The sequence below is a fragment of the Anarhichas minor genome, unplaced genomic scaffold, assembly GCF_050575085.1.
Source record: "Anarhichas minor isolate MPS153535 unplaced genomic scaffold, ASM5057508v1 ptg000004l, whole genome shotgun sequence".
NCBI lineage: Eukaryota > Metazoa > Chordata > Actinopteri > Perciformes > Anarhichadidae > Anarhichas > Anarhichas minor.
In genome coordinates, this window is record NW_027466450.1 from 6,264,591 (window position 1) to 6,277,242 (window position 12,652).

The window sequence follows — 12,652 nt, forward strand, 5'->3', positions numbered from 1 at the left end:
AAGGGAAAAGAGGGACTCTCATAAGTAATTTGAAATTACAATCAACCCAAACTGCTTTAGCTCAAACAAGTGCTTGAAAATAACTGCACCACAGCTTTTGTCCACCTTTTCAGGAAAACTGACTTTAGCCATGAACTGATCCACTCCCCAAAGCACTCGTTAAAAAGTCAAAGCCATAGCCTCATACTTTCCATGAAGTCATCCCCAGCTAGTTTCATGGTCTAGACTAACTGCTGGCAAGGGAACGTGCTTGGTACATCGCCATCCCCTCTATGTGGTAGAGCTGTTGCTCCACTGGTTTGGTTCTCTCTTCTCCCTGCTCTCTGCCTCAGCTGGAGAAATGGTGTTTGTTTTCCGTTGGCAGTTTTTCCACAGTAAAAAGAGCCCTGCAACATCAAGAGTGAATGACTCCACTAGTGTAGCTTGACAACTGTAACCCTAGGCCTTCAGAAAACTCTTACTACTCATGTCATAACATCTTTAAAAGCCCCTGTGTATAGTTTTGACTACTTTTAATGTCTAATGCAATACAGGTCGAAGACTCAGTTGTCTAGACTTTGAACTATGACCACAAAACTAGACGTAAACTGTACAAGAAAATCTTTGTATTTTGTCATTTCTATGGAAAATACCCTTTGTCTTTTGGAAATACAAAATATAAACTGACAATGGTTTCTGTAGACAGTACTTGTGGTTTATCTTGATGCAGCAAAAGGAGCGAGACAGAGCAAAGAGCCATCCAGGATAATATATGTGTCTGTCCTCTGCCTGACCGGATACTTTGTCCCTCAGAACCAGGCTGCTTCAACCCTGGGCAGTACCCTGCTGCGATGTGATAAACTGGACCAGTCAGAGATCAAGAGCCTCCTCATGTGCTTCTTACATGTGCTCAAAAGCATGTCTGAAGGTAACATGTCACTCCATCTCGCTCCTGAATATCTGTGCTCACCATCTTTCTGTCTCGATGCATAAACACTGAGCTCACTTACATGTCTACAATGTCAATCTGTCTTTTTTCCAGATGCTCTGTTCACATACTGGAACAAGGCTTCATCTGCTGAGTTAATGGACTTCTTCACTCTTGTCGAGTAAGATGCCTTACGTTGCTTTCATGACAACCTCGACACTGCAAGTAAAGCATTCGATTTGATTGTGACTGATTTTCACTTCCTTGTTCCTCACAGAGTGTGCCTCCATCAGTTCAGATACATGGGAAAGAGATACATCGCAAGGTAATGTTGTTGTCAGTGTCTGAAAGCATTGCATGACCTTCAATTCTTAAGGTCATGCAATAAGTTTTTAAATCTGAATAATGATCGAGTTGAGTTCTTGATAAAGGATTGCAGGCTTTACGTACAGTTGCTCCTGTGTTTAGGTCGGTTTGGTCAAGTTTGCATTCGTACTACTGCCACTTGGAGTAACAGAAGCTCCACCTTTCAACCATGTATCCATTAGCTTATCCATTAGCTAACTATGAACTACTACTTTTAGCGGTTTCATCATTTATTCATTAGTTTTAGCTAAATATTTCGACTCTGTATCCAGTCCTTTGGCTATTTTATCAGTTTATCCATTACTTTTAGCCAATCCTTTTATCTACTTAGCTAAATATTTCAACGGTTTTAATTACTTTTAGTTTTCCAATCAAACCACTTATCAGTTACTTTAAAGTAACCATTTTAACTTTGTATCCATTACTTTTCCACTCCACCACTCTAAATGACAACATGTGGTGTCTTAATGGTGACTCAATTGTTATATATTTTTTTGATTATTTTGTATTTTCTGTTATTTCAAATACATTTAGCTACTTCACAATCTGTCCATGGACCATCTGGCACCTGCAGAAATAGCCCCTGAGGTACAAATAACCTTGGTTGGGAACCACTGTTCTAGCAGATAGATATCTGACTATTATGAGAAGACAAAATACATTTCCTGGAGTACAGTATTGCCTATTAAACGTCATAACATAATGACAATGATGTAGCTACTTATCGTCTTCATTTTAGATCGTCCAGTGTAAGACAGCATTGCTAATGTGTGTGACGGTTGAAAGGGTGTGAATGTATGTTGAGCACAATTATGTGACGAGTATTTATCCGAACACACTTACTGTAGCTCTGGCCTTGACACCCAGAGGGCTTTGGGTGTTCACTCTCTCTAACCTCCCACCACTTTTCCTATCTCTATTCACCTAAATGCTGGCAAGTTTAACAAAATGAAATAAAAACCTGGCTCCTGCCCTCTCCTGCTTGGGTAAGACTGAAGGTGGAACTGACTTTCTCAGACTTAACGCATGATATCTTCTCACCCTATAGAAGTTGCTGTGACACAACCACTGGCTCTAAATTCATATAGCATCTCTCTCTTCTTATGTGCATGACGTTTGCTCTCACTCACTGCTTTAAAGCTGCTTCTGCAATTATGTAATTGAACTGCATGCAAAATCTACAGCACGACGTTATTGGATACACGCTTCAGTTGGTATATGTGTAAAAGTCACCCAAAATGTTATGTTTTACTACGATACATTTAAAATCAAACAAGATATTTAAGTACATGTTATGAACCACGGTTTGAATACAAGCACATCTGCTTTTGCTCTCAGGACATTTGAGTGATATTTACACCACTCAAGTGTGCAGAATGGTGTGTCGTTCACCCTAACCTGCTTCGCTAACCTGCCATTCGTCTAACATTGACCTGTTTCCTAAACAGGAACCAGGATGGGGCAGGACCCGTAGCACATGAGCGGAAGTCTCAGACTCTGCCTGTGTCCCGTAACAGGGCGGGAATGATGCATGCCCGCTTACAGCAGCTCAGCAGCCTGGATAACTCATACACTTTTAACCACAGTAAGTGCCCCATACTTTTCATCAAACAGCCTTTTACCAGAGGATACCCGCCCTCCTCCGCCTCACTCTGTATAGTCTCCTCATACTTTTTCACCATCATCAACATCCCCCTCATACTCTGTTTAAACCCAGCCCGCAAGACATGCGTGCAGCATCAGTAAATTAGATTGAATTGGTGCGAAGGTATTTGTGTTTAGCGTTATATTGCTTTTACCTAAAGGGCTTAATAAGCTATTTGCTCAGCCTGTCAAATGGCGTCATTTAACTCAGTTTCTTTGTGTTTTCAGTGTAAGAAAGATTTCAAGTATTCTTGGAATATCTGTAGACCATGGTAAGAATGTATCAGGTTAGCAGGACGTTTGCAGACTGTTACTGACTTTGTTCATTTGGTTAAAATTAAGAGCATGCCCGTTTTAACTGAACACTAGCTTTCTTTCCATACCTATGGCCAGCTCATCTACTCTGAACTTCATTTCATTCTCTGAAAAACAAAATCAATGTGAAATATAAAGAGGTTTCATTCCAAAACACTACCTGTATATTTGAGAAAGCAAATGCTGCTTGAAATTAATTCATAAATATAAAAAAACTCAAATGTTGGCACAATTTGTTAACAACATTTGTGCCTCACCAATGCGCTATTCATTTGATAAACAGTATTGATTTTGTTCGTAGTAAGATTGTTTCAGTTTGGAATGAAATTGTCCAGCTTTGCCTTTAATATGATGTTTAAATGGTCCTTCTGTGCACCGGTGGGGGTGAAACAGCTTCAGCTTTCTCTTGTGTATTCTTTAGCCTATAGTCACTCGGATGCAGACGTGTTGAATCTGTCTCTGCTGGAGGCAAACATCGCTACTGAAGTGTGCCTGACCGTCCTGGACACGCTGAGTATCTTCATCATGGGATTCAAGGTAACATAAATAACATAGTACTTGGCACACATTGACTGTACTAGTGAACTTTGCATTGGCACCATTTTTCTTTAAATGCAGTATTTAGGTTTTAATCATTTATTCTTCATAAAAAACCTGAATGTGAATCTTGTTTCTGTGTTTTAAATCGGATTTCGTCCGTTTTTTAAAGATAATCGTCTGTTTTCTCCACAGACCCAGCTGTGCTCTGACCACGGCCACAGTCCACTAATGAAGAAGGTGTTTGAAGTCCACCTCTGTTTCCTACGGATCAATCAGTCAGAGACGGCCCTCAAGCAGGTCTTCACTTCACTGCGCACCTTCATCTACAAGGTGTGAAGGACGTCGGTTTACCCACCTAACAGTTCTCTGTTGTTGCTTGTTGTGGTCGAAAGCGTTCCCTGATGACCTGTCTCTCTTCTTCACCCTCCAGTTTCCTTGCACATTTTTTGAAGGGCGTTCTGACATGTGTGCTGCTTTCTGCTATGAGATCTTGAAGTGTTGTAACTCCAAGCTGAGCTCCATTCGCAGCGATGCAGCCCATCTGCTCTACTTCCTCATGAAGAGCAACTTTGACTACACAGGTCGCAAGTCTTTTGTCCGGACGCACTTACAGGTGGGATAGTCCTTCTGTAGATCCAACTTATTAAAACAATTAAAGCTCTCATGTTCACATTATTGGAACTTAATGTCCTTAAGACCCTGGACCTTGTTTAATTAGCTTTATACTTCATGATCTTTCTTAATGTTGTGAGAAATGCTTATGAACAGAATTTTAAAGAGATGCCATGTTACAGAGTTCTAGCACAGAAAATTATGCATAACTTCTGTCTGGGGTCCTAACTCTAAAATATGGTTGAATGCAATGCATTTTTATATTCTCTGTAACTGTATTTGATGTTAACAGTAGCACTACCATATCCTAAATAAGTGTTGAAATTAATTATTTCACTATTTTATTGTTATTTTGTGACATACAATTTCTTTTGTACTTTCATTAAATTTGTATGCCCATTTTGTGGCAAATGGAACTGTTAACTAATTGGTTTATTTTGCAATTTTGATCATTACTATATTTACACATACAGTTTTACGGTCTGTGGGACCTCAAACAATGATGACGTAACGCCAGCAAGGCTTATACAATATTTAATGATAATAATTAATAATAATATGTTTCTTTCTCTATTTTTAGGTGGTGATTGCTGTCAGTCAATTGATAGCTGATGTGATTGGTATTGGAAGTACCCGCTTCCAGCAGTCTCTGTCAATAATCAACAACTGTGCCAACAGTGACAAAACTATTAAGGTCAGCAATTAATTGATGTGCATGATGGTTCCACTTTAACAGTTAAAAGTATATATGCTTAAACTAGCAATAACATGACTGACTGCTCTCATCTCTGCATCCTCTTTAACAGAACACAGCCTTCCCATCAGATGTGAAGGACCTGACCAAACGCATCAGGACAGTTTTGATGGCCACGGCTCAGATGAAAGAGCACGAGAGAGATCCAGAGATGCTGGTGGACCTGCAGTACAGCCTCGCCAAGTCTTACGCCAGCACGCCTGAACTGCGCAAGACCTGGCTGGACAGCATGGCCCGAATCCATGTGAAGAACGGAGACCTGTCAGAGGTCTGTGATAAGGGAGTCTCTGTGGCTGAATAGGTTGGACTTTGGTATGATAGTGGCCAATTGAACATGTGATAGACTCACTTTAGGTCTGTGTGTGGTGATGTGTCTATACAGTATAAAATATCTCAATTGTTTTGTCCAGTTTATTGCGGGTGATGCTGTCCTGTAAAATAATTAATAATTTCAACATCACTTTTCATATCTGACCTGAGTTGTTGTTCACAGGCGGCCATGTGCTATGTGCACGTTGCAGCGCTTGTGGCAGAATACCTGCGGAGAAAAGGTGCTGCGATCATTTATTTTCACTTGCATGCCACACGACATCGCTATTGTGTATATTCAGTGTAATCTTTCTTGTTTTTGTTTGCCTAATGTGGCCGATTGTTATTATATTGTCTCATCTTGTTCTGTGCTCAGGCATGTTCAAGCAGGGATGCTCAGCGTTCCGTGTCGTGACTCCAAACATTGATGAAGAGGCGGCGATGATGGAGGACGTTGGCATGCAGGACGTCCATTTCAATGAAGTATGTGACTGTGCTAATGACCGTGCTAAGATTTGAACAAGCTAGCATGAATTCAGTCTGTGGTCTGACCACATCATTAGTTTTAATTGATTACATTTAGATTTTCAAAGAGTTTTGTATTTTATTAAAGACTAGCTCCTGCACCCCGGAGGTTGAATGCACTTTTTGTGAGTTGCTTTAAACAGAAGCATCTACCAAAATGAATGTAATGTATTGTACCAAGGCATATATAATTATGTTCATCCGTTGCAGGAAGACAAAACATTTAACATCTTATTTTAAGCTCTCCAATATTCCAGTTTTTAAATATTGAATAATCAAATGTTTAACATAATTAAGATTATCATTTTTTCAATATTATGACCATGAAAGAGGTAGCATAAGACACACTTATACGATGTTTCACACCACACTAGAATACATGTAGATGTGTGTTTTTCTTCAGTTCCCTGTAGTCATCACATTTGGTCATGACAGAAGAGGCGTCGATTTATCGAATACTGATCTATTTTTCTCCATCTCTTGTTACCCTGCAGGATGTCTTAATGGAGCTTTTGGAGGAGTGTGCAGATGGACTGTGGAAAGCTGAGCGCTACGAACTCATCTGTGACATCTACAAGCTCATAATCCCCATTTATGAGAAGCGCAGGGACTTTGAGGTACGTTCAACTTTTTTATCTCCCTACAACAAGTCCATCTAATTTAACCCAAGTGTTGACATTAGTATCTACAAATACTAACCACATTTAAAATGTTATTTTTATGAATTTGCACAGAAACTGGCCCACCTGTATGACACACTGCATCGTGCATACAGTAAAGTGACAGAGGTCATGCACACAGGAAAGAGATTGCTGGGCACCTACTTCAGAGTGGCCTTCTTTGGCCAGGTGAGTTTATTTTTATTTTTTCAAAACAAACATATTGTTTATTTGATTATTTTTTGCACTAACTGTATTTAAAATGATATCATTTCACAAAAGAGCAAAAGTATTAATTTGGTTGCTGAATGTTTGAAAAAGTAATTCACACTAAGCATGAGGGCTGCTGAAGATGTTTTATTTTTATTTTTAAGAGCATGACCACATGCAGTGGCATTCTCTGATCCACTCTAATACCCTTCTCTGCTTTCTGTCCTCTTTGAAGGCAGCGGTAAGTTGTGCAGTAGACCTTGCTAGCTTTTCTGGGCAGCATACGTCTTTGTGTGGTGTTGGTGCTGCTTGTCCTTCACGTCACCACTGCTTTTAACTCTTTTTGGAACTGTGTTGCATGGCGCTCTTTCACTTTTGCACTCATTCCAGTGTTTCTGCTTTTGTGTTACAGATCTGACTTTATAAGATTTAGTACTGACCCTCATTTTTGTCGTATCTTGTGAAATAATTTGTTGCGTGTGGTTACCTCTGCCTGTGTGCTTTAATAGAGATAAACACATCTATGTCTCTTCCGACATGGTGGTCTAATCACTGATGCAGTAGTATGAATTAGAGTGTGTTGATTTTATTCAGGTTTTAGGTAGTTCTCGTGGAATAACAATGATTTTATTTTCTGCTGGCCACACCCCTGTAGCAGTACCACTTTACAGACTCAGAGGCTGAGGTAAATCAATAGGAAAGCCAACATTGCAGTTGGACTGCAGTGATGTGTTAGGCAGTGTTGTGCTCCTTCTCTAATGCAATCGATGCTTTTTCAAGTGCATTGCTCATCTGTTAGCCGTAGAGTCGTCCTAATCTTAGTAGCAAACCTTGATGTGCATGGCTTCACCCATCTGTTCATGGGACGTTTGACCATTTACTTACAAGACAACCGACTAATCTAAGTACCCCAACTGACAGTGTGAAGTCTGTGCTCCCACCTGTGTCCTTTGGTCTGTCTTACATTATTGAACTGACACTGACACACAAACTGACTTCTTTTCTTTCTGTCTCTGTGTTTGGTCATTAGATAGAGGGTTGTGTATTTGTTGAATCTGCTTTCAGCCCAGCTGGGAATTAAAGAGTATTTTACCATTTTCATTTAAACAAATTGTTGGAAACCCTTCCACTCACATCCCATGTATGGTTCGATGTGGCACTGTTTGCTTCTTTATATCTTATTAGATAAAGATGCTGTTTGTTTGTTATTCATTCTGACCATGTGTTATCTGTCTTTAGGGCTTCTTTGAAGATGAAGACGGTAAGGAGTACATCTACAAAGAACCAAAATTCACTCCTCTGTCAGAGATATCTCAGAGGCTCCTTAAGCTGTACTCTGACAAGTTTGGACAGGAGAATGTGAAGATAATCCAGGACTCTGGAAGGGTAAGACTTTATGGATATTTAATTTGTGATGAGCGTTGACCCATAATTCTCATAAAATATGTCACTAATCTGTACTAATGACTTTCTGCAGATTAACCCCAAAGACCTGGACTCTAAGTATGCGTACATCCAAGTTACACATGTGACCCCTTACCTGGAGGAGAAGGAGCTGGTGGACAGGAAGACAGACTTCGAGAAGAGCCACAACATCCGTCGCTTCGTGTTTGAGATGCCTTTCACCATATCGGGCAAAAAGCAAGGCGGGGTGGAGGAGCAGTGCAAACGCAGGACTATACTAACCAGTAGGTAGCTCTATATATACTGTACTGTTAGTGGTAGTGGCACATATGCTGTTAAAGGCGTACTATTAGTCTTTAGTAGCTAGCTGATACTGAGTTAATATAGATGTTTTAGAAAGTTCCTACAGAGCCACAGAACACATTACACAAATGTTATCACAGGCTGAGCAGCTCTCCTCATCACTTATAAACTGATCTCGATGTGTAAAGGAACACACATGTAAATAATCTAGATGGTGTCTTCTGCATCGAATGATCCTAAATAATCTAAAAAGGGCTACATGTTTCCCTATCCACACAAACTTTACACCACCGTCTCCCCTAATTTGGATATTGACACATTTGATAAACACACTATGTGGAAGGCTGTCACATGGCTATCAGTTGTTGAGGCATTACATGACTCAGCAGAAAGGTCCTGTGCATAAATGGAAGATCTTGATTAGATTCTGAACGTGTAAACTGTTTGTCAAGGACCTTTCCTAATCCTAATCACAGTTATATTGTTTTGTGGTGTAAAAGATCCAAAGGTTCAACCTTGCATTCTTATCTTTATTATCTGAGAGCTTTGAAAAGATGCACGGTACACATGTGAGTGGATCCTGAGCTGTAAAACTCAGAAAAGCAAATGCAAGGAGAAAATAATTCATAAACTAAGAGGCCAGCTGTTCACCCTCCTCCTCTTCATGTTTCTGTCCCCCAGCCACGCATTGTTTCCCCTACGTAAAGAAACGTATCGCAGTGATGTATCAACACCACACTGATCTGAGCCCCATCGAGGTGGCCATCGATGAGATGAGCAAGAAGGTGGCCGAGATCAAACAGCTTTGCTCCTCCAGCGAGGTGGACATGATCCGTCTGCAGCTCAAACTACAGGGCAGCATCAGCGTCCAGGTTCCTGCTTTGAATTTTGCAAAAACATATACACACATACACACACTGGACATACCTAATGAAATGATCACAGACATGACACGACTCCTACGTCTTCCCTCAGGTAAATGCAGGACCACTAGCATACGCTCGAGCTTTTCTGGACGATGCGAGCGCCAAGAAGAATCCTGATAACAAGGTCAAACAGCTGAAAGAGCTCTTCAGGTGAGATGAGCTGTCGACAGCTTACAATGTGTGTACTAATCTATTTTTGTGTAATTCTCCTTTAATACGTCTTAACGCTTTGCTTTTTGAGCAGGCATTTTGTGGAGGCATGTGGCCACGGTTTAGGTATCAATGAGCGACTGATCAAAGAGGACCAACAGGAGTATCACGATGAGATGAAAGCCAACTATAGAGACCTAGCGAAAGAGCTGTCCATCATCATGCATGAGCAAGTGAGTATCAGTGTAATTGCATTCTGCATTACTAATGTTACAACGGTAATCTGCTGAGACGTGTTTATGCCTGTGTGCATGCCACTAAGTAACTGTTTGATAACGATTGATAACATGCTCTTTGATAACACCATTCTCTGTTTCTCCCTTGTGCTGACATGAACAGATTGGATGGTAATGCAAAAACCACCAGTATGCACTAAAGACTGAGTTGTTAATTGTTGATCCAGCCAGACAAAAAACATCTGTCCTCAGATATTAGCCAAAATGTTATTGCTTTAAGATTGTCAAACCGTTACAACCCTGATGTTACAGGGATACGTGCAGGAAACAGGAAGCTGCTAAAGCTAAGGTCCATCTCTTGACCTTAAAATAGATTGGCAAAGTTAACTGATCGGATCACAGGCGGGCCTTATCTTTATATCTATTGCAAAACGTAAAACCCAACTGTTCTCCCTCTACACTGGATGCAGCGGCTGTCTAGACCAACAATCACTAATCTCTTTTAGATTGCTGACATGTATTTTTTCTGCATGTGTGTAAAGTATGTATGCATGTACATATACATTTGTATGTGTATATGTATTCACATGCATCTGAATGTGTGTGCTTATGTATTTACATGTTTCTGTATGTGCTTACATACACAAATATTTCTTATACTTTGAAGGATTTCTTTTGTTGATGTTACAAGGATTGGTTGTTTTTACTTATTTTTTTCTGTATCTAATCTTCATAAAAGGGGTTCTGAGACTCCACCTTAAAAGTCTGACGTTTTGATTTGCTTTCTTGCTGAGAGTTATATGTGATGATTGATACTACTGTAATTTCTGTACGGTAAATACACATCTAGAGACAGTACAGAAAGGAGAGTCAGTTTCTTGTTTCTGTGTCACGAGGGAGTCCCAATCGGAGAAGTGAACCTGAACACAGATAATGACCGATTCTTTCGTCCCATAGTCACCAAAGTACACATTGGACCCATTTTTCACAACACACACATCTTCTGAACAGTCTGACATTTTGATCTCATTTTTCAGAGAGATAAATCAGGAGGACAATTAACTTTAACCACATGTGTGTGGTATCGATCTTCTCTCTCATTTAACTCTCAGCAAGAAAAAGTAAAACTATCCCTATAAATAAGGGCTTCACTTGGCAGTAATTAAGGTACGAAGCAATCCAAGATGGTATCGTAAATAGTTGTGAATATCTCATTCTTCTTCACTTCCAGATCAGTCCTGTGGAAGATGGCATGAAGAGCGTTCTCCCAGACTCGCTTCAAATCTTTAACGCCATCAGCGGCACGCCAACCAGTGCCACTATCCACGGCATCCCCAGCTCTTCCTCTGTGGTATGATGCCGGCAGGGGTTAGCCTTGAACTTGGCGCCCTCTATACTCGCCAACCAGGCATGCCGGTGACGCCATATTGTCGCCAATAAACCCGATCCTCCTTCTCTTCAGTCAGCTCAAAGGGAAACTGACAAAAGCACAGACAACTCTGACCACCTCTCACCTTTCTCAGTGAACATTTAATGATTACACGGCATGGTAACTGTGCTGGATGTCTGTGACAGTACTGAGGAGGATCCTGGGACCAGAGAGTGGATCATGCAGGAGATGAGAGACTTTGCAGACTTTGGACAGACATAATGCTTCACCTGTTTCTACCTGAAAAGACTGGTTTTCCATGGACACTCCTCTTGTGATCTTTAATATGCATGTCATTACATTACAGCCACCACCTTCCCAACAGCCCATTTTTGTTTATTTTGATAATGTTTCACATTGTGTTTTTGTATGTACAGTATTCCACTTTTATAAGCCACTGTATTGATGTGTCGATGAACAGTATATGCTGCAAACGTTGACGCTCGTTTCCCTGTACATGAAGTTATATTTCTACTAAATGGCGTCCTATGACTCATGTTAGCATTCAACCTTAAATCACTTCAATGTCTTAGAATGGGAGCGTTTTTAAATATTTAAAGCCATTGCATACAAAAAATATATTCCAAGTTGTTTATTGATGTATATAAAAAGAGGAGTGTGTGCAATATTTGCAAAGTATCTTGCTGTATGGGGCTCATACACTGTAAAGAGGATGTTGACCTTCTTGCCAAAGCGATGAGGTGTCGAACCAAACACTACGCCTACTGTGGAAGTAATATGAAGCTTTTACCATTTTAGTGTTCATTAAAATTGTTTTATATTTGGGCAGCAAGGTATTTTTTTTTTTTATTTAACACAAAGTCACTGTTCTGCTGTAAACAGAGATGTTCCCTAATGCTTATCTTTTAAATAAAACACACTCATTTCTCTGCACTTTTACTCATGAATCCTTATTTTCATTCCACATTTATTAAAGTTTATTCTTGTGTTTATTCTTACAATTAGTTTGGTTGTGGAGTTCTCTGAAATTAATACTTTTTATGAGGTGTCTGGGACTGAACATAGCTGACTCTGTATCTCCTATATCTCATGTTCCCACCCATCATAAAAGCAACACGGTCAGCAGTGGGGACGACAGATCAAGGTGCTAATAAGAAGCAATATTACGGAAACACTCCTCGAGTGAAGGATCAATTATCAACTGCTCCCTGCAGGAATCTCAAAGGAATATCAAACTAAAGTAGAAGTCAAGCAGTATGACAGGTGAGTTGGCAAACATTTGCTTTTTATCTGTTCTCATTTAAATCAGAAGCAAATATTCCAGTGCAGAAAGTGCAGACGCCTGAAAGACAAGTCAGACCAGACATTGGGAGAAAGATATTTGTTTTTAAATGGAGGTAGT

At 40.1% G+C, this 12,652-nt stretch overlaps 1 protein-coding gene across 1 annotated transcript in view; it reads left to right on the top strand.

The window, feature by feature from the left end:
- Positions 1-12,539, top strand: part of LOC142967706 (dedicator of cytokinesis protein 9) — a 71,531-nt gene extending 58,992 nt beyond the window's left edge. Inside the window, exons 35-53 of the mRNA XM_076107202.1 lie at positions 793-907; positions 1,022-1,088; positions 1,185-1,232; positions 2,722-2,858; positions 3,654-3,769; positions 3,965-4,102; positions 4,203-4,385; positions 4,965-5,078; positions 5,191-5,406; positions 5,632-5,689; positions 5,824-5,930; positions 6,467-6,589; positions 6,707-6,820; positions 8,081-8,227; positions 8,319-8,529; positions 9,230-9,420; positions 9,524-9,624; positions 9,719-9,857; positions 11,092-12,539. Of these exons, the coding sequence (XP_075963317.1) occupies positions 793-907; positions 1,022-1,088; positions 1,185-1,232; positions 2,722-2,858; positions 3,654-3,769; positions 3,965-4,102; positions 4,203-4,385; positions 4,965-5,078; positions 5,191-5,406; positions 5,632-5,689; positions 5,824-5,930; positions 6,467-6,589; positions 6,707-6,820; positions 8,081-8,227; positions 8,319-8,529; positions 9,230-9,420; positions 9,524-9,624; positions 9,719-9,857; positions 11,092-11,217 (2,451 nt within the window). The 3' untranslated portion in view covers positions 11,218-12,539. The remainder of the gene's footprint in view (positions 1-792; positions 908-1,021; positions 1,089-1,184; positions 1,233-2,721; positions 2,859-3,653; positions 3,770-3,964; positions 4,103-4,202; positions 4,386-4,964; positions 5,079-5,190; positions 5,407-5,631; positions 5,690-5,823; positions 5,931-6,466; positions 6,590-6,706; positions 6,821-8,080; positions 8,228-8,318; positions 8,530-9,229; positions 9,421-9,523; positions 9,625-9,718; positions 9,858-11,091) is intronic.
- The last annotated feature ends 113 nt before the right edge of the window (positions 12,540-12,652 follow it).